Raw genomic sequence first — 22,531 nt, forward strand, 5'->3', positions numbered from 1 at the left:
TGTCTTGTACAAATCCAACTTTGTCCCTTTTGTACAAATCCAACTTGTTGCTCCAGCCTCCATATATACCTCTTCATCTAGGTCTCTATTTAAGAATGCATGTCTGACATCCATTTGAATAGGGGCTATGAGAAGTGAGCTACCATGGAAAGCATTGTTGTTAAATTGTAGCCTTTGCTATTAGTGCAAAAATCGCAATGAAATCCACCCCCTTTTCCTAGGAGTATTTATTGGCAATCAAACTTCTCTTTAGCACTTATTCATGGATCCATCTACTTCAAAGTTCTTTTGTGAGCTCACTTTCATTCTTTGAAATGAGAGATCTATAGAGTCTTTAAATTGTTCTTTGAAAATACTTTGAAGTACTTGTGGAGAATTTATAGTACTTCAAGGCTCTAAATTGCTTCTTTGAAAACACACCCCCTCTTCCTAGGAGTATTTATTGGCAACCAATATTGTCTTGCACTTATCAATGGATCCATCCACTTCAAAGCTCTTTTGTGAGCTCACTTGCATTCTTCCAAGATGAGAGATCTATAGAGTCTTTAAATTGGTCTTCGAAAATATTTTGGTGGTCTCTGCTGGGTTCCTATATAGGAGTGAGTTGGATGCATACTTCGTAAAGTCTTAGCTCAAGTTGTGAATAAGAGAGGATTTATAGCTTGGGCTAACGAGTGCCCCAGGTTCTCTATATTGATTCATGTGCCTATATAGCCTTCAGATTGCTTCTTTGAAAATACTTTGAAGTATTTTTAGAGAATTCATATGTATTTCAGCATGGAGTACGATCTTATCATCTTAGAGAGGTGCTCACTAGGTGCATAACAAAGTAGGAGGGGAGGGGAGGGTGTATATCACACATGCTCACATATAAAATAAAATAAGTAGAGACATGAGGAGATATCTAATCATACATTTGTTAAATGGACAATGTATAAACAACTCCATTAGGGTTAAGGTTAAGTTAGGGCAACTAAACCATTTGCTTTTCTGCCATTCTCTTTTGCATACTTTACAAATGCACAAATATGATGTTATGCTCAACACCTTTCCTCAAGATCAACATCATGATCATCACGATGCTTAATATTCTTTGGAGTTGAATCCTAAATGAAATGGTTATAGAAGTTGTAAAAGTTGCTTGTCTTCATTCTTAATGCTCAACCACTCTATATGTGGTGTCTCCAAACATTCAATTTCTATGTGCTACCATTGCGATGCAAATTACGATCATGTTGCATGATACTAGTAATCATGTCTTGTGTATTATTATATATAACTAAACAAGCCAAGAAATCATATTTGTCTAAGAGAGCAAATAGTTATGATGTTTTTATGAGAACACCAACTTAGCTGCTTTTAGCATGATAATGGTTTGCTTACTCACATTGAACTCAAATTTATTAGACCAATGGGTACATTGGATCTTAGCTGCTTTTAGCATCATAATGGTTTGCTTATTCACATTGAACTCAAATTTATTAGACCAATGGGTACATTGGATCTCAACCTTGTACGTTGGCAACTTTCGCTAGATTTTGATCTCCAATCATACAACGCCACTTGCTTCTTCCTTGTTTTTGCTTAGGGTAGAGGCCCTTTAGTATTTCTTCCAATCAAGTCTCTTGATCCAAAAAGACGAGCAGCTCTTGGATTTTGAGTTTGCAAGTGACACGGCCTTGATTAAGGTTAACCTGGAGCGGGTGAGACGATCAAGATCGAATGGAGCAAATCAGTTTGTTTTCTCATAACTTGTAAGGAGACACATGGATACCTAGCAATCAAAGAACAAAATATTCATGATGCTAGGCAAAATGGAACTTCCACCGAGTAATTACCTATAATTTGAATACATAGTGTAACAATTTTCTCTTATGTGAAGGATGTAATTATGTACTTGAAATTGATAAAGTGCTAAATATAGCATTACTAAGTGCTAGCATTGCTAAGCGTTAACATTTCTAGATGCTAGTATTGCTACATGCTAAGTGCTAAGTGCTAGCGTCGCTAAGTGGTGCTAAATAATAGCATTGCTAAGTGCTAACTGCTTAGTGCTAGTATTGGTAAGTGCTAACATTGCTAAGTGCTAAATGATAGCTTGCTAGGTGCTAGTTTAAATGATAGAAGATAATTTATCCACCTATGGAGTGAGGAATTGTCCTATTGCGGGCCAAGGTATTGTCCAATTTTTCAAAGAACAATCTCAGATACATTAGATATCATTGTTGCTTAGGGCTGCACATGTGCACTTTTACCTCTTGCAAATGTGCCACCCCTTCTCTATATCATATATATCTAGATGAATCCAAGAAATGCTACAAGTCTAGAGCCATACCCTCTAGCAGTATTGTCGAGATTTCTTGTACCATATCATTTGTGACTCAAATTGGAAAAACCCCCTTTGTGGAGGGCTGCACATGTGGAGTTATACCCTCTTGCAAACGTATCGCCAAGATTTCTTGCACCATGTACACTGACTCAAATTGGAAAAACCATCCTCTAATATAACACATAATTTCAATTTCATGACGCAACATTGAAAACCATGGGCTCCATCATGCATAGCAAGGACTAGCTACTACTGACATGCGCACCAACGTCATCAACACCCAACCATGGGTGTAGACCATAGTATAAACATATGTTCTCATACATACATATCCACACACCCACACACACTTCAACATCCTCGCACATAGCAAGGACTAGCTCCCATGAGATACCCACCAACGTCATCAGCACCCAACATTGGGTGTAGACCATAGCATAAACACGTGTTCTCATAAATACATATCCACACACCCCACATACTTCAGCATCCATTTATACAAAGGTCCTCGTACTAAGTTTTGTTAGCACTCCGGAGGTGAAGGAAATCGTAAACCATGAAAAGGCTAGCACCACAGGAGATTGGTAATAAAAAATAACTTCACATTCTCTTCATTCAAGCTACAACAGCTTGTCAAGACTACACGATTTCATTTTAATTTTTTCCAAACGAGCATTTCAAAGCAAAAAATGTTTAGATCAGCTAGCTGATAGAGCAACACACCACTAAAGATAGAAATAATTTATCTGGTATTGTGGTTTTTGTTGTTTTATAATTGGTCTATGTTTCATATTGCTTTGTCCTTTACATATGGAATAGTTTCGGGTAGTTGGTAGGACACACTTCACATCTTTTGAATTCTTACATATAGGACAATCCAGTTCCAAAAAGAAATAAAAGGCTTCCACACAAAATATATATTCTTCCTTCACTTGAAAAGTGAATGTTGAGCCCAAACACTGCGCCAAAACCATTACCTCTTCAAACTTCAAAAAGATATATGAAGTCAACTCGTTACAGTTGGACCTTCCATACTATAAGCGCTCTCTTTTTGCCACTAAAAATGCATGTCAACACCATGGGAGCTGCCTAAAAGCTCATCATCGCATTTGAAAACAATGTCAATGCCGTTTTCCAAGAAAAGAGTGCCAATTTTCTATGCTGCTCAATCAAATGCACCGATGAGATATTACCCTCCAGAAAAAGTGTTTTGCTGGTTCTGAACATTAGCGACTTCGATTTCAACAGTGCCCAAAATTGGACAGGTAGCACCAGATTACACTGTGGATCATTCAGACTGCCACCTTCTTAGACGTCACAGAGTTGCATATCAAGGAAAATTCTGGACCCTGGCACCCCAAAATTTGCACATACAAATTAGAGCAATGTTAGAGAAACAGCTTAACAAATTTCTTCAACGACAAAGCATATGGTTGCTGCTACACATCATGCACCATTTACATATGAGACCACCTTACTTACAGAAGCGTTTGTTTGCGGCATTTCCACTACCTTAATGGCCAACAGTCATCCACTCAGACCTTTTCTCAAGAATTAGTTGAGTCCTTTGAAGAGAAGGGAGATAAACCATAGTTTTTTTCTCATTCAAAAGACCATTTACAATGCACATCACACATCGTAATTCAATTTAATGCAGCTTTTAAAGTCAAAGAAATAAGATACAACAAAGATTTAACTGTTTCATCTCTGGGAAAACCAGAAAATAGAAAAATAAAAGATCAACAAAAAAATTGCGTATTACACTGCCAACATTCAAACGACTGAACATAAAACGTCTATACTCAATTCAGTGCAAGCTGCACTTCAGTGCCGCTTAATGTCATGCAGAATTTCGCAACCAAAGTGATCTCATTATTTTTTATGCTTCATGTGTTAAGAGTCTCAAAGGAAAACTAACGCCCATAGGCATGAGAACGTGGTGATGAAGTCGCACATATTTATGCCTGCCACAAGTACTGCTATAGGAAATAAAAGTATTTAAGTGTCCCAAAGAAAGGAAGGAATGCCTTTAGAACAGCTACCATTAAAGCACCTAAATTCTCCAAAGGTATTGGATTGCGGTATTTTCCATACTTTCTCCCATTTTTCTACTACGGGTGTCATTTCAAGCCACCTTGCCGGTTGTTTTTCATGCTTTTATGCTTCCAGATTGGGAAACGTCTATGTTGGCACTCCTTTACAATCTACACCTAGAATGTTGAATCTATTATCGATCCAAAGAAAAAAGACTGATCTGTCTATTTGACAACTAGCTTCAGCAATTTGTAATGCTGTAAGCATCCCTCTCTACACAGGTTAGTGCCTATCACACGTGTAGGTGATCTTGGCAGCATAGATGGACTGCAATCAATAAACATAACAAGACGGGAGCAAGGTCTATTAATTAACATGGACCATAAGATAAGGCCAGCTTACATCTGAGCAACTATGTCACAGTAACCATCAGAGGAAACATCACTAGTCAAAAGAGCACAGCTGTGCAGTTCATGATAACCACACAACAGCAATATTTATATTTGGACTGACCTTCAGGGAGGCTCCACCAACCAGAAAACCATCTATGTCTTCCTTCTTTGCCAACTCTGCACAGTTAGCTCCATTCACAGAGCCTGTCATGCAGCAAAGTATCGATCACAAATCAAGTGAATGGTCAGTTTCAACACGTGTTGCCTTGGCAAAATCTAATTCAAGCATCTGTATATTCATATTCATCAGTTAACAATTTAAAATTTTGAATACAAATGCAGCATTGGAAATCTTCCTGCTTACCACCATAGATGATGCGAATCTGAGAAGCAACTTCAGACGCCACATTTTTACTCAGCCAGCCCCGAATGGCAGCATGAACATCCTGTGCCTGTTGTGGTGATGCTACCTTCCCAGTACCAATCGCCCACACAGGCTCATAGGCAATAACGACGTTCTCCCAGCTTGGCACTTCATCTGCACGAACAACACTACCAGCTAAAGATTGATCCAGCCAAAGGTAAAACCCTGGGGTGAGGCAAAAGCACCTTTGAGGACAAGAGGGCATCAAGAGGTGAAGAGGTGTTCAGCTATAAAGAGGGACGGTTGGACACTGGAGGCATTGTTGCTTAACATTCTTACCTGCGAATGCTTTGAGTTGCTCAAAGCACACATCAAAGGTCTTTCCAGCTTCACGTTCCTCCAATTTTTCACCAACACAGGCAATAACCTTCAGATTCTGTCCCAATGCATATGCAGCCTTTTTGCCAGTAAACTGGACCAAGAAATTTTACCAGGCACAGTAGTCTACAATCAGTACTCATCCCCATGCCGTTTCACTCATATTTAAAAGGTGTGACGTGAACATTTTTTGTACCTCATTTGATTCACCAATAATATGTCTGCGCTCTGAGTGACCAAGAATAACCCAATCACAACCAATGTCTTTCAGTTGTTCAGCACTGTGCAGGAAAAAATGCAAGATTTAACAGAGAAAACCAACTTACTTCCACAATATTCAAAAACAAGAAACTACGCTAATTGGAATCTTTTTTAATTTTAAAAAAAGTAAGCTTATGTCAAACTGACAGGAAAAGCAGAAGCCTGCCTGATTTCTCCAGTGAAAGCTCCACCTTTCCCAACCCACGAATTTTGTGCAGAAATTTGAATGCGCTCAGTAAGGGACCCTTTAACTTGGTCGATGTAAACAAAGGGTGGGGCAACCACAATCTCTGTTTTAAAATGCAAAGTAGGAAACAAAACTATCAAATCCACAAGGTAAAGCTAAGCAAAACTACTACAGATACTTCAAAAGCATCCTAGGACCAAACAAGTTTTGAAAAACAGAGCACAAGTTACCCAAGCAAAAAGGTAAAAATACAAATGAAAAGTTATATGGATGCATGCATGTCTAAGTCTACGTCTGTGTCTATCTCTACATCTACGTCTATGTGTATGTCTATGCCTACGTCTATACTCTAGGTGGGGGGGGGGAGGGGGGACTTGGGGGGGGGGGGGGGGGGGGGGGGGGGGTGGTTTTACATGTACTTGGCTTCAAGGAAATCTCTGCCTCGTCTCTTTCGGCTTTGTCCCGGCACTCATGATTTTCTTGGGTTTCCTTCAACAACGACTGCAGGCTCGATTTCCCTCAGCTCGTTTTGGAAAAGCGTTTTTGTGGCTTTTGGGGATTTTACCATTCAAATAGGATTTTCATCTCTTTTTCACTTGGGTTCGTTACTGGGTACTCTGGAGTCTATGGAAAGATAGAAATCACAGAGTCTTTGGTGACCCCACCTTCCCTAAATTTAGTTTTTTTTAAGTCTCTGTGTGGCAATCTTTCTTTGATTGTCTACAAACTCATCATATAGATCATGCTGTCTTCTTGTCATATAATGAAATCTTCTGATGATGTAATATTGAGGTCCCCACTCTAGGGACTCATTTTCATGATATAGAATATTAAGAATTTCACCCCCAAAAAAAAGTGTGTACATGTACATATACATTTATAGGTACACATATATACATATATGTGTATGTATATATATACCCATATCTGTACAAGTAGAGTTCCCATGACACCTCTCTAGGTTGATGCCACCTTTCACACACTGACATTCATCCACAGAGTTTGGGACTTACCTCACTGGAGACTTCCGAGGCCCTAGAGTCATCCAGACGACTAGTGGAGAGCGGGCCAGACACATGGTATGCCGGTATCCAAATGGACAGACTTGCCCCCTTTTAGTACAGCATGGATGCACCTCTTGAGTCGATCCCACGAGATAAGATCAACCGTATCATACGGTTAGATCTCCTCCAGTTACATACATCTTGGACTAGGGGAGGACCACCGACTCCCCACCAAGATCTAGTTCTATCTCAACCACTTCCTGAGAGTATCAGATGGATTCATCATCAGACCCCAGTATCTCGAGGACAAAGACGTCTCACCTACACCAAGGATTACCATTGGATAGATGCGGTTTTCGTCCCATCAACTGAGGATTGAGGAGGGGAGAGCTATAGGCATACCCAAAGAGTAGCGGATCTGCATTTTATGCATATTGGAGGCAGTTCAGACAGAGGAGCATTTTCTTTGTGCCTGCCCAACCTACTATGAGATCCGGGGACAATTACACTGTCTCTACCTAGAGGGGAGCAACTTTAGTCCACTCTCACGACTGATCCACTTCCATGACCAGGTCTGCGAGCTCTATCTGATGGAAATGTGCCAACACAAGCAGACACTACTACGACAAATCAGAGAGTAGTAGGAGGCGGCTAGGCCACAAGATATAGAGGCTGACTCGGTGCAGCGACGCATCACATATTTCTATACATTTGAGTCAACTCTAGGACACTACGAAGTAGAGGAGGGGCTAGCTGATATGAGGGAAGCCTACATTAGCATAGAGTGCCAACACGGTGCCATCGAGAGAGGGACACAGAGGCCATGCATGAGACAGAGAGCGCCCAGAGCACATTCTATTGAGGTCCGACCTATCACAGCTTTCCTCAAGGGAGACCGATAGAGACGAGGGTCACTTTGGACATAGCTCAGAGGGTTCATAGATCGAGGAGACCGCATCCCCGACCAGAGTGTGAGACAGCTCGACAGACACAGATCCGAGATATCTTCACAACTCACCAAAGAGCCACCACTAGGCCTTTGTTTCGAAGTCCCAGCTCCTTGATTCAGGTTGTATTTGATCGATTGTGATTTTGTTAGAGCTCTTGAGCTCTGTCGATCAACATAGATTAGATTAGTGCTCAACAAGGGCCCTAGCGTGCCCTTTGCTCCAACCCATTGAGGTTGTATGAGTCTTCTTTTTGTGCACTTTGTCCCATAGGCCTGTGAGGCCTCTCACGAGCATTAATACATCACAGCGGAGGTTTCATTGATCCACCAGAATACACGCAGATTCACCTACTCCACTCGCTGAGGATCTCCCTTGGTCAGTTCCGGGTCTCTTCACATAGACTTCGTATCGAGAGCGGCCGAGTAGAGCGGTTACCCAAGGAGAGGCGCATATGCACATTGTGTGACATGCAAGAGGTTGAGACAAAGGAGCATTTCATCTTCAGGTGTCTTGTTTACTATGAGATCCAAGGGCGTTTCTAATGCCTCTTCAGAGATAGTTATGGGATGTTGGCCCGTGTCCTCTCCTACCCAGACCAGCGATGTAGCAGCAAGACATTAGGATGGATGAGGCTGTGGAAGTCGAGGCATGAGATCAGCAATAGAACGTTGTCGCCCCCTCAAGGGTGCAGTCTTGGTACGTCTCCTGGTCGTAGCTCTGCGTCTAACCAAGGCCACTGTGACCCCCGTCGGTCGGGCTCCAACCCTAAACAAGGAGGGGATGTCCCCAAGTATGATCTGTGAGTCAACCCTGTGTCTGAGCTGTCGGGTCACAGGCTCTGGATCAAAGTCATGTCGAGGTCTCACCTCGTGGGAGTCTATGTGATCTAGCTAAAAGAACTCCGTGATAGAGCTCTGAGAGGTATCAGTCGAGGGAGAAGTCCGCTCCTGCCTCTGTGCTTGGAGTATCCTATCACGGTGTCTGAGCATCTCATGAATGAAACCTGCTGACGATGAAGAGGATGATGGTTATGATAATGCCGACGATGATGCTGAGATTGATATATATAGTCAGGATATGACTATGTTGTACTTAGGACTTAGTACTGTCATTTTGCATTTTTTGGCATTCTGCATTGGTGTGAATGCTCGTTTAGTAGCTCCACTACCACAGTTCATTGTATCAGGTTTTCACAGTATCATAGACCCATCGGTCTTCCGAAGACCCAGAGATCACGAGCACTATCGGAGTCAAATAAGGATGTCCCTTGTCACCGACTCTATTTGGCCTCTACATCGACGAGCTCGAGACCACCATCAGGACACTGGAAGGTGCAGGCTGCTCTCTTGCGGAGGCTGTCATCTAGATTCTCCTATACGCAGACGATGTAGTACTACTATCCTCTTCTGCTACTGGTCTTCAGCGACACCTGGATGGACTTCAGGTCTTCTGTGATACACATGACTTGAAGGTCAACCTTGGGAAAACCAAGGTGATGATCTTCAACACTTCCAGACCCGCTATGCACCGAGAGCAGTTCCTCTTCGCCAGCGACCCTGTTGAGATACTTGACTCTTACACATACTTGGGCGTTGTCTTCTCAGGCCCGACCTTCACGATGCGCCCGACCATGTAGGCCAAGATCAGCCGGGGCTACGCCGCTCTTGCCTCCCACTTCCAGGACCCGCGGACCAAGTCTCTCCTTTTTTATTCTTTGGTCCACCCAGCAAGCATGTACGGTAGCCCGTGGTGGGGAGCCGACCTTTCAGACACAGAGTGGGCTCGAGTCGAGCGCCTACAGATACTGATGTTTGCTCGGATAATCCGCAACAAACCATCGGTACCACACCAGATCATTCTAGCAGAGTTCGGCGCCTCACCCTACAGCTCAATGCGGCTTTCCAAGCTATCACTTATCTACACAGAGTCAGGGATTTCAGCTCCTCCTCCGACGGTCACCTCCGCCTACCTTGGCTAGCCCTATCCTCCTCTATGGCCTTATCCGTTGATGGGGACCAGCGATGCTGGTATAGTCGTCTTTCCAGTTGGTTCACCCGACTAGGCCTCGACTTAGACCGGTTGCCTCCTTTCCAGTACAGCCTCGACGCTCCACCATCTCCCCTCTCCCCCACTGACCAGGAGGTCAACCGGCTCATTCGAGCGGATCTGCTCCAGCTCCACACCTGCCGGACATGGTTTCTTCACCCCGAGCTTCCTGTGAAGCTCGACTTCTACCGCCGACACTGCCTCCAGATCTCACAAGAGGGCTTCATCACACCTCCGGGTTACACACAGCTTCATCTACCACATGCGCTCCGGATCTCCCTCGGTCAGTTTAGGGTTTTGTCACACTGATTACGGATCGAGAGCGGACGTGCAGAGGGTATCCCACGAGAGGGCCGCCTTTGCCCACTTTGCTACTTGCAGGAGATCGAGTCGGAGGAGCACTTTGCTTTCAGATGTCCTATCTATTATGCCATTCGAGGCCCGTACCACTGCCTCTTCCGCGACGGATTCGGACCCCTCCCACACATGCTGCAGTTCCCGGATCAGCGATGCCTAGCCGCTTTCTTACATGAGATGACTCGCCACCGAGATACCTCTCTCGGAGCACGACGACATGCGCAGCACACACAGCGTGAGGACACCCAGCGGCCCATCACTGATTTCTTCCAGTCACAGGATACCTCTCCTCAGTCTAGCCGAAGACGCGGACGTGAGCGAGAGCCAGAGCCACGACAGCTACGCCAGCAGATAGACTCACACATCCGGGTCCATGACATCTCGTCTCTGCTCTCTGTCCGCCCCACCGGGGTTACCGTTGCCCTCATCCACAGGGCTACCTGCCGCCCCCGACGACCGAGCTCACTAGGCCGCCTGACGTCAGAGGCCAATCATCTATCGCAGGTTTTTTTTCGGCCTCCCATTTGACGGCTCCTCTATGATTGGTCTCTGACGATCACCACCTACACATATATATTGTATCTCCCCCCTCTGCCCCATTTTTTGTGCCCCCCCCCTTCTTTTTTGTATCATCTGGAGGTAGACACATATTTTTTTGTATCAGGACTAGACACACCGTCCTTCATAACCTCTTTTTTTGTAGAAACGGTTGGCTGGCCCGTTTTTGAGACCGCCACCGTTATGCTCATTGTATCAGTTATCTTTAGTCTCATAGACCTTCACAGTCTCCCGAAGACTTTAATAAACTTTCTTTCTTTCTTTCTCTCTCTCTCTCTCTCTCTCTCTCTCTCTCTCTCTCCCCTCCTCTACCCTCCACTCTTTTGGCATTCTGCATTGGTGTGGATGCTCATTTAGTAGCTCCACTACCACAGCTCGTTTGTATCAGGTTTTTCACAGTCTCATAGACCCATCGGTCTTCCGAAGACTTTAATAAACTTTCTTTCTTTCTTTCTCTTCTACCCTCTCCACTATCCTCTTTCTTTCTCTCTTCGCCTCTCTGCTAGCCTCCCTGCTCAGCCTCTCCGCTAGCCTCTCCATACAGCCCTCTCTCTCTCTCTCTCTCGCTAGCCTCCCCGCTAGCCTCCCCGCGAGCTTCTCCACTAGCCTCCCCTCTGTACAGCTCGTTGTACACTCCCCGTACGGTCTCGTACAGGTCATCGTACAGCACCGTACAGTCACGTACAGGTCGTCATTCAGCCCCGTATAGATCATCGTACAGCACCGTACAACTCTCCATACCCTTTTCATACATCCTGTACCAGTCCATCGTACCTGCCCATACCTTCTTGCAGCAAAGCTCCTAGGGTTTCTAACTCCGAGTTGGGCTAAAATCCAGCCCAACTCGGGGGTTAGGTTCAGCTAGGGAGTTCTAAGAAATAGCCGATATGGATTGGCCTACCCTCTCCTCCAAATCCCCCTCAACTCCATCAACCTCAACTATAGGGACTCGGTACTCTACAGTTGCAGCCATGACACCATCTCCGTATGCATGCAATTACCAGCAAGAAGGGTCCAAACGACCTATCATTGGACAACATGAACACAATTATTATTTCAACAAGTAGTCAAAGAGTTAAGGCTTGAGCTGGCAGAAGTAAAAGGTTCTAGAGGGACATGGCAAGCAGGCAGTAATTGCTAAGGTTGTGGACTCGTGTAAGAATTCTCCTCCTACTCCTCAACTAGTTCTATAGTCAAAGATATGGTCATACTTGACACAAAGGCAAACAAGACTGATATCCAAGAAGAGATCAAGGAACACGAGGCCAGCTGTAAAAATGCATTGAAGATTAGAGTGGAGGGGCTCCCTGAAGGATGGTTCAAAGATGATGACTCTTTCAATGAGACTTTAGCACATGTCAAACCAGCCATGCCTAATATTGAATGGAAGGTTGATGATGACGATGATCACGACGGGGCAACTAATATCCGGCATTCCAAAGGACATGCTATTCTTACACTCAAGTCGCGAGATTTACGGATCAAGCTTCTTCGACAATCTTACAAGTTGAAAGGGACTAAGATATGGATAGCTGAGGAACTTACACGAGCTCAATTGAAGAACAAGGAAACGGAATTAGCTAAAGTCAGGGCTGCTGGGAAGGATGGAAAATGGGCAGTTTATCGTTAAGGCAAGAGTTTAAATCAAAACCAAAAGGCTCTCAGTCTTAAATTGATGTATGGCTGATTACTTCTTCAGACTATGATGTAGGTATTCTAAATAATTGGAGTTGCTTTTGCACTCCCTGGAAGCTGCCATGTGCCTTCCCTAAAGTAGATGTACTAGACGGTTTTTTGCTATCCCATAGACCTATTGGTCTCCCGTGGACATTAATAGACTTTCTTTCTTTCTTTCTTTCTTTCTTTCTCTCTCTGGTCTCCTCTACTCCTCCTGTCCCCTTGCTCTCCCCATCCCCTTACCCTATGATCCCCAACAGCCCCCACCCTGCTCTCTCTACATTCTTCCCTCTCTCCCCACATCCATCTCTTTCTCTCTAGTTTGCACTTCCCTCCTCATACGCTCCATCCCTCCCATCTACCTCTCTCTCCCATACACTCTAGTCCTCTCGTACCCTCCAGTCCTTCCATATGCTCCAGCACTCTCCACTGCGTAGCTCATCTCTACAACTGGCGGATGCAATAGCTAGAATTTAGGTTCTAGAAGGACTTGGCAAGCAGGCAGTCATCGATGAGGTTGTAAAATCTTGCAAGGCTTCCCCCCTACCCTCGAGCTAGTCTCCACAGTCGAAGATCTAGTTCATACTGAAGTACAGACCGCTAAGAAGGAAGAGATTGTGGAGTTTGATTCAAAGGTAAAGAAGGTTGACATTAAAGAACATGCAGCTAGGCGTGAATGCTTTGAAGATTAGATTAGGGGGCTCCCCGAGGGATGGTATAAAGAGGACTCTTTCAGCGACACCTTAGCACATGTCAAAGCAGACATGCCTAACATAGATCCAACAGTTGATAAGGGTGATGCTCTTGATGATGATTATGAACCCAAAGCAGCTCGTATCTTATAATCAGAAGGTCATGCTATCATTACGCTTAACTCACGGGATCTACAGGTCAAGCTTCTTCGATATGGATAGCTGAAGAACTTACACGAGCTTAATTGAAAAATAAGGCAGCGGAATTAGCTAAGGTCAAGGTTGCTAGGATGATGGAATATGGGCAGTATACCGTGAGGGTGTATCACTCATTAAAGAGTTTAAATCAAAGCCAATAGACTCTCAATCTTAAACTGACGTATGGCTGATTATGTTTTTTCCAAGTCGTAATGTAGGTACTCTAAATAATTGGAGCTGCTTTTTGCAGTACCTAAGCTGATGTACTAGTTGGTTTTCATGTTGTCCATAGACCTCTTGGTCTCCCATGGACGTTTATAGACTTTCTTTCTTTCTTTCTTTCTTTTTTTCTCTCTCTCTGTATCTATCTATCTAAATCTACATTTACACACACTTTTTTAAGAAGATTGTGTTGCTTCATATTACACAATGGCTTCCCTTGAAAGGAGAGCTCAAAAGTACATCAACTGAAAATCTCTGTAAAAAAAGTATACATCATAATCCATATAATGAGTCTGCAGACAATCAAAAAGAGATTGCTGCAGCAAGCGTTTGAAAAAAGGGAAAGTGGAAAAAAAAGGATCACCACAGACTTTATGGTTTTGATCTTTCCATAGAGGCCATAGTGTCCGGTAACAAACCCAGAGGAAAAATAACTCAAACTCCTGTCTGTGTGGGTGAATCCCAAAAAGCCAGAAATGCTTGCCAAAGGTAGTAGTAGAAAATGTAGTTCTAAAACATTGGCAAAGAAGACCCAAAAAGTCCCTAGTGTGTGGACAATGCCAAAGGAGATGAGGCACAGATTCCTATGGAGCCAAAATCTGTGACAAACAGAAGGAGCAATGTGTCTCCGTGCTAAAAGTTGTCCTGATGGAAAGCCCCTAGCATAACCCACCACAAAAAAGGTTGTTGTCACAAAGGAACTTTGGATCTCCAAGGCTGCTGCAATCTCTTCCTCCACCACTTCACCGGGCGATTCATTCACCAGAGTAGATTTGCCTTATGAGAAACCCAAGGTGGGGATAAAAGAACCTTATACAAAGAAGATACCATAATATGGGATAATCTCAAAGGACGGGCTGATGATCCTGGAGAATGAACCGTCCAATCTTCAAGCCTGTTCTAAAGCTCAAGTGGAGGTACCGACAGAAAGAGCTGAAGCATGTGAGCAATGGTTTGCCACAGAGGGCGATAATGCATCCCTTAACCATATTTACTCGTGGCCAAAGGAAAAGGTATGATGGTATCATCATCATGAATCACATTTGCCACAGCGCAAATCCCTTTGAAACTAATTAAGTAGGAACATCTAGGTTCCTTTAAAGCCAATGGAGGATCAAAGACCTTCAACCAATGTATACTTTCAGCCCTTAAAGAGTTGCTCTGTAAAGAGTCACGGCCATGCAATTCCAAGTGTGAAAGGATATGCTTCCAATCAAATAGCATTTTGGAGACCAAAGGATAGCCTTTGATCTTGCCATTCATACTGCCAAGTAAAAAATCCCACTGCATGGGTTGCCAATAACCAAAAGCAGAAGTGGTAATGTGAGAAAGTAAAGAGTGCGTCAACCCAAGGTTGATCATCTTGCAGAAATTGCAGCATCATTTTGCCCTTATATGAGCAAGGATATGTGGATGCATGTTGAGAATATTTAAACCCCCATGCATCTTTGGTAAACAGAGCCGTTGCATCAAAAGCAATCTCAAACTTTTTTGGCCATGTTTGGAACACCAAAAAGTTTCCATAATGGCTGACATAAAGCATGTAAGGTCTACCTTGCCAAACATGATCAAAGGCAGGTAAAACTGAATGTATGCCACCAAAATGGATTGGACTATTCTTACACGAACATGTAACAGCCAAGTTGCCAGTTTCCAGTATTCCAATTTTTTCTTCAATTTTGCAAGCAGCCAGTCAATTTGTTGACAACGAGTAATCGTTCAACCCAAAGGATAACCAAGATGACGAACTAACTGAGTAGGCGGAACAATTTCCCCTGGCCATAAAAGACTATGACAATCTTTAGAATACAATGGTAAGAGCCTAGATTTCTGAAAATTCACATGTAGACCAGCAGGCAGGCCGTATAATGATAGAGCATGCATAAGCGAAGGAAGACCCCTCTCAGTATTCTTTGGAGTAAAAAAAGAATCATCATCATATGCCTGAGCAACCATAGTGCGACTTTCAGGAATTTCGAAACCATGCAATATGTTTATAGCCACAAGATAATCCATGTATTGAAGCATTGGATGCATGGCCATCGCATACAACAGCGCTCTAAGTGGACATCCCTAGCGGTTTGTATTAAAAAAAGTGGACATCCTTGGCGAACCAAACAACGGAGAGTCCAATTATCAGAAATATCCCCATATAAAATACAGGCTACTTTACTATAATTATACAACCTGTAAATAACATGCTGCATTTTTGTGCCAAAACCCAAAGCTTGCATAGTCTATGAAATGAAATCCCGTTGAACCGCTGAGTCAAAAGCTTTGGCAATGTCAACCTATAGCAATAGCACATCCTACTACGTATATTTGGCATATTCTATCCCAACATAGGCATTTGCAATTTATCAAGGATATGCCTACGAGGAACAAACCCATATTGGGTAGGATGGCGACCATCATGTAAATATCCTTTAATGCAATCTATCACCATTTTTGTTATGATCTTATGAATTACTCGCATAAGAGTGACAGGTCTCCAATCAACCAATGATTCACATATATGCTTCTTTGGAGGAAGCTTGACAAGCCCTTTCTTCAATAAATCCGGCATTTGTTAGTTTTGCCAAGCACGATTGACCCTTTGCAACAAAGTAGACCTTAGAATATCCCAAAAAGAAAAAAAAAATCAAGAATATCCCAAAAAGCAAGAAAAAATCAACAGTGAGACCATCCCATCCTGGTGGAGACTTCCATCTGCCACATGATTTAATTGCATCACATAGCTCCCTTTCAGTAACAAGCTCCTCCAGCTCCAAGGCCTGTGCAAGAGAAACAATGGGAGAGACATGCTGTAAAAGCTATTGCCGTGGAGACAAAACCTCCTGGAAAAGGAGATCCACATGCCCAAACTGTTGAGCAAAGTGAGTGACACAAGCAGTAGCAAGTTGTGATCGAGAGGAAGTCCAACAATCATCAGGCATAAGCACTCGGCAAATACTTGTAGACTGCCTCTTGTAATGCAAGCTTTTGAAAAACTGTTTTGAGGAACAACCTTTATCCAAAAAAGTCGTCTTGCTCTTGTCTCCCATTTGGAAAGTTTCCTATGATCAAGCTATACACACTTTTTTGGGTGGAGATTTTTGTTGCTTTATATTACAAAGTCACTATCCCAAAATGGGATGTGCCAAAATACATCAAGAGAAGATGTCAATATATGACAAGTATACATCAGAGTCCGTGTACTGAGTTTGCAGACAATTATAGAATGATTGCTTTAAGGGGTGCCTAATCAAGCTTCACACACACACACACACACACGTGACATGAAGAGCAAAGAAAAATGTGTCCTTCCAGTATGCATAGGATTACGATTCTTCTTTAAGGGGAGCATTGTGGGATCATTAAGTCATGGAATAAATATGATTCAAAGAACAATAGCAAACCAAACACATTATTGTCATTGTAGCCATGATCTGTGCTCACCTACTTCATCCTCCAACTTGGCTTCGTTTAAATCTCCCACCAGCTTTGCAATGGAGTCCTTTGAGCCATTCTGCATTTTATTTCAAACTATATATTCTCTCTCTCTCATATTACAAACCATAAATGATCTCTCTCTCTGTGTGAGTGTGTGTGTGTGTGTGTGTGTGTGACTAGGGGAGTAGGCAATGCATTTGCTAATCAGGGTGAAACACACATTGGTTGAATTACTGTCATTTCTGCTCAGCCAGGTGTACAACGGGTGAATTCATACAAAAGATCAGGATCTCGGTTCTATTTAGATGCCCAAACAGAGAAGCTAGAGAAGTGTTTAATGCCACTTCGATGCCACTGACAAAATTGTGCAGAAATGAACTGTGGGAAATGGAGAAAGTGCCATTCTTCAACTGGGATAAAATGCAATAATAATTAAATTAGAATCTAGCAGATTTATACAAACTAGCACAACTAATTCTCTGAGCTGCAATTACTATCCAAAACAGTGAAAGGGGGACAGCAGCTTGTACAAAAAACACAGGAGAGATGTTTAGTCCAAAGAGGCCCTACGTTCTGACCCCCTACTCTGATTTTTACAGATCTTCAAAAGAACAGAAGTGTGAAGCAATGATTAAAATGCAGAATGAGAACACGATGCTAATCAGTATGAAGGCAATGTCTCAAAGGATGCCAGAAATGGAAAACAAAATGCCAAGTTTAGTGACATGGGGCAAGAACGGGCTCCATGCAAGCCATTATCACACCTGAGGAAAGAAACCCTATATGGATGGAAGAGATATAAGAAGATAATGGAAGGGGGGATGGAAAAGGTCATCAAAGGATATGGGAGAGGTCACCCACATGGGGAGACAATTACTCACCCTATGTAGTTGTTTTGGGTTGCAAATATGCAATGGCACATAATGCAAGACATAATTTGGAAGAGAGGGAGACCTTGGACTGGGACCACAAAGCAATATCACTGGGATTTAAAGCGGAAAAGGTCACTGCAGAAAATCAGGAAAATAATGCACACCTAGGCTGAGAATGGATTATAAAAAAATCCCCCATATATGAGCATAACTTAGAGGCAAAATATCACGATGTGAGATGCCTCATACATGCCAAGCAATGGATAAATGCCTGACAGAAATACTGCGGCCCACGAATGCAAGGGGCAAAGTAAACGCATGCCCACAAAATCCCTGGTACGACCAGGAATGCAGAACAGCAAACAAATGGAAAAAAGCAAACCCACATGAGGAGGAGGGTAGAGCTGGAGCTTACAAACAGATGGTACGAAACAGGAAGAGGGATTTTCTCAAAAGCAAACAACTCGAGGGTTTCAAGGAGCTTAAACAGAACCCCAGAAGCTACATGGCTTCTATGGGAGAGATGGTGAAGAGAAGACAAAACATGACTTCTCTATCAAAACAACAAATAATGTTATCACAGAAAAAGACATGGAAAAAGGGCTGAAAAGGCTTGCAAATTGAAAAGCCCCAGACACACAAGGTTTAGTGCCCCAAATCGGGCAACTAAGCAGGATTGTGCCAATCCACAAAGGAGGATACAGCAAGGTAGCAAAAGAATACAAAGACCATCATGGTGAGTAGCTTGATGGCCAAGCTACATGGAACCATCCTTGAGCAAAAAATCAGCCAATGGGCAGAGGCACAAGGGGTTAGGGCACCATCGCAGGCAAGCTTCGTCCCAAGCACTGAATGGTGAACCACTGGTTGCCATAAGAGCAGCGACAAAGGGACCAAAGAACAAGAAGAGGCTGTCTATTGTTGTTTTGTAGATTTCAAAAAGCATTTGACATGGTACCAAGTAAAAAATTATGGCAGAGACTAGAAAAGCTCTAGGTTCCTCCAGAACCCATAGAAGCTACTTACAGACTTTACGAGAAGGTACTAGCCCAACTAGCACAACCACGGGTACACGGATCCTCTTCTAGAGGGAAGATTATCATTAGTAGTGACATAGGGATCAAGCAAGGCTGCCCCCTCTCACTAACTCTTTTCCGCCTCTTCATAGATGAGTTGGAAGATTGGATGAAAAGAAGTCGTCCGAGTTGAACTCAAAGTCGGCCAAACTAGCACAGCCACTGGTAGACGGACAGGGGGAAGATTATCATACACAGTGACATAGGGTTCAAAGAGGGCTGCCCCCTCTCACTGAGTCTTTTCGGCCTCTTCATAGATGAGTTGGAAGATTGGATGAAAACAAACAGCAAAGGAGGAGTCCAAGTTGCCAGCTATGCCTTATCGTTGCTCATATATGCGTATCACATGGTTTTCTTGGCCAAGGACAAAAGGGCTATGCAAGCACACTTAGATGCACCGAGCAATCTATTCAAATATTCAGGTAAGCACGTAAACATAACGAAGACAAAGGTAATGGTGATTGGGACCTGAAACAAGTATATGGACTTCACATTTGAAGGAGAGTCCCTAGAATCAGTAACCACACACAAATAGCTAGGGCTGGATTCGGAATTGGAAGATGAGAAAATTTCTGTACACTATGCTTGTGCAAACAGTAATACTATATGGATGCCTAGGCTTTCTTAAACATACTAGGAAAGAATATACACAGTGCATAAGCGATTCCTCATAGGTGAGCTAGGGGTCAAGGTACAGACACCCTATCCCATATAACTGGCTGAGACCAATATGCTACCATTGGAGTGGAAAGCACTCTTTCATGGGATACCTCAACTAAATCGGAAAAATGGATACAAATCGGATACCACACAAAGCCATGGAGGCTACAAGGACCACGGGCTGGTACAAAGATGGGGAGGAATGGATGAAGATTTGGGGCATAAAGGCTGCTAGACATACCAAATGACTCAAGTGAAATCAAAGAACTATTAATGCAGACAATATGGCTAGACCCAGGAACAAAAATGCACTTCTACAAGCAAAAGATTAATCCGATGGATAGGTATGAAATGCAGAAATACCTTGGGACAGATATCTGAATGTTTAAAAGACATTTAATTTGCAAAATAAGAACCAGATCACATGACCTAGAGGTGGAGAAGGGCAGATGGGTGTGGCCCAGGATCCCAAGAGAGGAAAGAATATGCAAAGTTTGCCCTACAAGGGAGGTAGAAGATGAACAACACGTGCTTCTGAAATGCCAAGGATATGCACACATCTGAGAAAAGTATAATGGCAGCAGGGATAGTCCATCCCAACAACTTGAAAGCTACCTAAAAGAAGTCCTAGATCACCGCGACAAAGTCCTCAGGCTGGCGCATAAAATAGTGCAGCAAATACTCATGACATAGAAGGTGTTGTAGAGAATTCTTTTCAATGGATGTAAGGAACCACTATTTAGTTTAATAGTGGTCACCAGTACCATAGATCCTGAAGGGTATCAAGGGGAATTTAATACAATCATATCATCTCTCTCAGCCACCCTCAGCCACCCCACACCAACCTCTCCATCCCGTCACCTAGCCTCTCAGCCTCCCGTCGCCAGCCTTCAGCCACCCCCGCCACCCTCAGCCACCCCATGCCAGCCTTCAGCCACCCCCTGCCGGCCTTTCAGCCACCTGCACCACCTTCCAGCTACCCCTGCCAGCCTTCAGCCACCCCCACCAGCTCTGCTCCTGCCGCGACAACTGCTGTACCAGCCCGCGCCATTTCCAGCTGCTCCTGCGCCTCACACCAGCTCCTAGCTGCTGCGCCTCCAAATGGGCCTGCTTTAGAGTCCCTCGAACTTGCAACAGGGCCCAAAAAAAAAAGCCCCTCTGGAAGCCCATAGGGCACCCCCGACAGTACCAGGGCCTCCCAACAGCAGCGCCACCTGTACAACAGGCACTAGGGCTGTCAGCCCCCCCCCCCCGACTTGCGACAGGGCTCAGGGCCCCCGTGGGCTGCTTCTCTGTCCAAACCCCACCCCAAACCCCCCCAATGCTCTTGGACTGCTCAACGACTGTCATGGACAGCCTTTAAGGTGCGGGCACACCCATAGGGCCACACAGGAGGACCTGCAAACAAGAACAGAATATTCAGCCTCCTTTCATTAAGAAAAAGGGACAGATTGAGATGCTATCTTTCTTCATTTCTGAACAGTAAACAGTTACATTTCACGCACTGTTTAGATCATCATGGCGACACGGAGCTATGTAAAAGCTCTTGCAAGTGCAATGACAATCTACATGGCCGGCTCACCACCCAAGAATGCTTTTGAGGTACTAACCCACCTCAGCAAAATTTGCATGACCTTGATTGAGAAGTGGATAGCCTCGAGACCACCAATGTGGCATTGATGGCAGAAAAAGCACATCTTGACAAAACATTGAATAAAATCAAGAAACAGGGAGGGCGTATGCAAGAAGAATGGAGGAAGGAGAAGAGCAAGAGAGATGAATGGGAGAAGGAAAAAGAAACATGGGAAATTGAAAAAACCAGCCTCACTAACAAAGTGCAAACAATGGGGACAGAATTACAGCAATCTTAGATATATATTACTCAGGTCTTTTTTAGGGGCTGACCACCCCTCTAATACAGGATAAGTGGTTGCCAGCGTAGTGGTTGGTTGCACACTAGGATACTAACTACCACCAGCATGGTGGTTTGCTTCTATTATTACTAGTATAATTCTACTCGCACATTATCTTTGCATATCTTTGCTAGAGCTCCAACACACTGACAAAGAAGACTATCCACCTCAGCCGAATGAGTTCGCATAGATTCTTGTGACACCGTCCTAGTAATTAGCTGGTAATTAACTATGAAAATTACCTACACTCTACTAAGCATGCAAGCCTGATGAATGGTAATCTCGGTGGGTGCACTACTAAAAAACCCTACGTATCACATGCGTTCAAAGGGTATTAAGAAAACCTCTCAAGTAAAATACTTTTCCTCAATAAAACCACCCCTTTTTTCTAATGAACTAACGGATTTTTTCTAAAAGTAAAATTAAAAACCCCCTTCTATTATTGTAATCCTGTTAAGATTTTTCCAAAAGCTAATGCACGTGGTGCACATGGTACACTAAATTTTCCCAAGGTGAACCCCTCCAGCGAGTAATTAATTGCGCTCTACTGAGCATGCAAGCCCGATGACTGATAATTAACTGCACTCTACTAAGCATGCAAACCCGGTGAGGGACGCCAGATGGAATGTGCAAGGCAATGGAAGATTTGAAATCTGAAAATGAGAAGCTCAAGAAGGAGATGGTAGCCTTACAGACTACCATACAAGGGAAGCATGCTGAGTTCACACAACAAATCACTAAGGGGAATGCAGATATGCTAGAATGGAAGAATGTGGTTAAGAAGGGTCCAGCAGCCCCTAAGAAAGAGGTCATCTCTGAAGCTCTAGAAGAAGAGAAAAGAAGGAATAGCATGGCCTTAAATGTCTTGGTCAGAGGCTTAACAGTTGGAGATACCTCTATGTCAGATGCCAAGATTTTGTTTACCAAAA

At 43.6% G+C, this 22,531-nt stretch overlaps 1 protein-coding gene across 1 annotated transcript in view; it reads right to left on the minus strand.

The window, feature by feature from the left end:
- Window positions 1–3,081: 3,081 nt before the first annotated feature.
- Window positions 3,082–22,531, minus strand: part of LOC147901384 (triosephosphate isomerase, chloroplastic-like) — a 44,306-nt gene continuing 24,856 nt past the window's right edge. The window contains exons 3-9 of the mRNA XM_087376045.1: window positions 17,088–17,157; window positions 5,925–6,048; window positions 5,694–5,778; window positions 5,459–5,591; window positions 5,120–5,293; window positions 4,877–4,959; window positions 3,082–3,678 (exon numbers count right to left, since the gene is read on the minus strand). Coding sequence (XP_087232171.1) covers window positions 3,622–3,678; window positions 4,877–4,959; window positions 5,120–5,293; window positions 5,459–5,591; window positions 5,694–5,778; window positions 5,925–6,048; window positions 17,088–17,157 — 726 coding nt within the window. The 3' untranslated portion in view covers window positions 3,082–3,621. The remainder of the gene's footprint in view (window positions 3,679–4,876; window positions 4,960–5,119; window positions 5,294–5,458; window positions 5,592–5,693; window positions 5,779–5,924; window positions 6,049–17,087; window positions 17,158–22,531) is intronic.

Source organism: Dipteris shenzhenensis, chromosome 6 (genome assembly GCF_047967505.1).
Source record: "Dipteris shenzhenensis isolate YYH24624 ecotype China chromosome 6, Dip_SZ_1.0, whole genome shotgun sequence".
In the NCBI taxonomy this organism is placed as follows: Eukaryota; Viridiplantae; Streptophyta; class Polypodiopsida; order Gleicheniales; family Dipteridaceae; genus Dipteris; species Dipteris shenzhenensis.